This window comes from Bison bison, unplaced genomic scaffold, assembly GCF_000754665.1.
Source record: "Bison bison bison isolate TAMUID 2011002044 unplaced genomic scaffold, Bison_UMD1.0 scf7180017864525, whole genome shotgun sequence".
Lineage (NCBI taxonomy): Eukaryota > Metazoa > Chordata > Mammalia > Artiodactyla > Bovidae > Bison > Bison bison.
The window spans coordinates 7,297,481-7,301,140 of NW_011495076.1; the positions used below are offsets into that span (position 1 = coordinate 7,297,481).

Genomic DNA, 3,660 nt, shown 5'->3' on the forward strand with positions numbered 1-3,660 from the left:
TGGTATTCCCATCTCTTGAAGAATTTTCCACAGTTTATTGTGATCCACACAGTCAAAGGCTTTGGCAGAGTCAATAAAGCAGAAATAGATGTTTTTCTGGAATTCTCTTGCTTTTTCCATGATCCAGCAGATGTTGGCAATTTGGTTCCTCTGCCTTTTCTAAAACCAGCTTGAACATCAGGTAGTTCACGGTTCACATATTGCTGAAGCCTGGCTTGGAGAATTTTAAGCATTACTTTACTAGCGGGTGAGATGAGTGCAATTGTGTGGTAGTTTGAGCATTCTTTGGCATTGCCTTTCTTTGGGATTGGAATGAAAACTGACCTTTTCCAGTCCTGTGACCACTGCTGAGTTTTCCAAATTTGCTGGCATAATGAGTGCAGCACTTTCACGGCATCATCTTTCAGGATTTGAAATAGCTCAACTGGAATTCTGTCACCTCCACTAGCTTTGTTCGTAGTGATGCTTTCTAAGGCCCACTTGACTTCACATGAAAATATTAATCTTAGGTCAATGCCATTTGAAAATTACTGGCAAAGGGGAATGTATATTCCTCAAAAACTTTAGCTGAACGGGAATGAGCAAAAGCATGACCTCCTTTCTCCATTTTACATTCCATACGGTTCATTAAATATTTTTTGAGGCCATACATGACACAGACAATGTTACAAAGCCATTGGTTAAATTACACTACCTGGAAATCAAACTTTCTAATACACTTCAATGTGTAAGCAGGTATTATCTCTAAGGAATCTTTCACACCTCTAAAGTCAGTGCTAACCTGTAACATGGATCCTTTTTTCAGGCCTTTATCTTCCCTTTTTAGTGTTGTTGATTTGGGAAGGGGAAAGCGTCTTTTAACTCACTGACTCATTTCCTGCAACAGTGTATAAAGTAGATTTGAAACTGTATTCCCATCATTACTTCCACATCTCATAAATCTTGCACTTGCTGTATAAACCAACACCTTTAAACTCTATGGACACAGTTCACTGTTAGGAAGTAGAAAGTATACTTTCTAGCAGGCAATGAATAACATATAACCTAATTCAAAGATTTTATGGCTATAATTGCATTAAAAATAAACTTCACATAGATTTCCTTAAAAAAAGATTTTCTTTTTACCAGAAAAGAAATACTCCAGGATTAGTTTGTGTTTATAAAATAATATGCAGCTCATTGTTGCCTAAAATTGTCAACACTTATTTTATTAATATTTTTTAAAGTGGGGTACAGTTGGATCATTATGTGTGATTTGTGGTATAATTTTAATTCTAATTTCAAATTAAATTTTTTTCATGTAAAAGATGGTGTGGATTGTGCTCAACTTTAAGATTAAAAAGTTTTTACACATAAAGAAGTCTCAAAAAAGGTTAAGACTTCTGGATAACCACCAAAACATCCATTGTAAGTTTTTCTTAAATACTGAAAACTTGCCATAAGAGAACTACAACAGGTAAGACAGAGAAAGAAAAAAGTGTATGTGAAAACTGTTTATTATTTCCTACCTCTGAAACTCTAATGGAAAGGTTTCCAAGTATTTAGTTTTTCCTCAATATCATTTGATGTGAACAGAGTAAGAATAATTTAACTGTTTACTGAAAATTTGAAAAATACAATGTATTAACCTTGAGATGCAAATGAACTTCAGGGTTTAGAGATATTATGTCTTTTTTGCATTATCAACACAAAACAACTCAAACAAATAACAGACCTGCTATCAATGACATATTTTCATTTAATAATAATTATGGTTCTATGGCCTTTTTGAGTTTTTCAAAACAAACATTTTCATGACTCATCTCATTTAATTTTCAGGGAAACCTCCAGAAGGTAGGAAGCTTAGAAATTCATAAAGTTCTAGAGATGAGAAAATAGACTGATAGAGTAAAAGTGTACAAGGTCACACATCCCAGAGTTTGCCAGTTGCAGACACCCACCACTCCACCATTAAGAAATTCAAGTCATACCTCCACATGCATTTACCTGATCGGCCGATTCTCTTTACTGTCAAACAGTGAAAAGATGACCTCAAGCTCCTCTCCCAGGTTGGAACACATGAGACTCTTCATCTGCACAAAGAGGTGGTGACTGCTGGCCTGCACCGGGGTATCTTTCTTCCGATGTCGATGCTCCATCTGTATGACACCCACCCAAAAACAAGATCAGTGTAGACCGAGGGAAACAACAGAACCCAACAAACTAGTTAGCTATGGTGTGATCATAACGTCCTGTGCTATTTTTTTGGCTATGGATTTGGTATCCAGTTGGATGTTAAATTCCAAATTTTCTTTCAACTTCTACTGAAGTCTGCAGACCATCAAGAATCCTGCTTTAAGAAGATTTGTTTCTTAATTATTAACATTAAAATGATACCAACTCACAGACAGCGTGAAATGCAAAGGATTCTACTGGTCCCTTGTCAACTCCCAGGGTGAGAACAAATTATTGGTCATCTTTTAAAACATCAGACTAAATTAAAAATCTAACTGATCATTTCACTGATGGGAGCTAATGTAGCTATGATTTCACTTTTCTCATAATTAAAAGTTCTTTTAAATTATACTAAAGTTTTGGTAGTTTTCCAAGACAGGCAGTGGCAAATGATATTCAACCATTAGAACATGAAAGGGAGGCAGACCTACAAAACTCAGTGAGTGTCTAAAGGCAGGAATAGTCTCTGTGTCCATCTCTAGTTTCTCTTTTAATACAGCTAGCCTGGGCTACACGTGAGAGGTGGGACCAGAAGTAAGAGTTCCCACATGCTAAGGAAGGAAAGGAATCACCCAGGGTTCCAGGCGTGAGAACATGGAAATGATCATTTATTAGCATGTTTGTTATGTGTCTATAACATGCCCAGCACTGGGAATGTGATGATGGGTAAACACAGAAATAGCCTATGCCCTTGTGGAGCTTTTCTACTAGGAGCAACAGCTATCAACAAAACTGTCCCACATGCAGATAGAAAACTACAACTATGATGAATGGAGGATCTGACTTGTGTCTGAGCAGTCAGAGAAGGCATCTTGGGAAAGCAACACTTTAAGAGCTAAAGGATGAGAAGGAATTATGAACCATCTAGATAGTGCTTCTCAAATTACCTGCAGTCAAGGACCAGGCTGTTTTCCCCTCTAATCTACTGCAGGTTGATATTTTCATAAAATACAATCAAAATGCCATGGCAATGTCAAAACGTCATAAAGGCTTCTGTACATTTCCTCACCATTTTTCTACTTGGATCAGTTACAAACAGTTCATGATTCAGCCAGCTCTTGGACCACACTGAGCAGAACTGGCCCAGGGTGAGAGCACAGGGCAAACATATAGAAAGGCGGTGTACTAACAGAACAGGTGCTAAGACCTGGATGATTACTGCTTTCATAACGGACTACTAAAGAGGGCACTTCTTGTGGATCACTTGACAATTGAAAGAAAGGAAGGAAGAGAAAAAGAAAGATGGAAAGAAAAAGCTTGGTGCTTAACTTCAAAGGAGTCATATCTTTGCTTGAAGTTAAGGTACAAAACTCTATGTCTACCTCAGCCACCTTTTAATGTTTCTAAGTATAGTTCAAACACTAATGATTAACTAACCAAGATTTGAATGCAGAAAATGCTATTTACATTTACAGTTATAAATGCAACAACATAAAATCACCAGAA

At 36.9% G+C, this 3,660-nt stretch overlaps 1 protein-coding gene across 1 annotated transcript in view; it reads right to left on the bottom strand.

Annotated features, from left to right (window-relative positions):
- Nucleotides 1–3,660, bottom strand: part of DOCK4 (dedicator of cytokinesis 4) — a 477,425-nt gene that overhangs the window by 251,219 nt on the left and 222,546 nt on the right. The window contains exon 8 of the mRNA XM_010831178.1: nucleotides 1,987–2,138. Coding sequence (XP_010829480.1) covers nucleotides 1,987–2,138 — 152 coding nt within the window. The remainder of the gene's footprint in view (nucleotides 1–1,986; nucleotides 2,139–3,660) is intronic.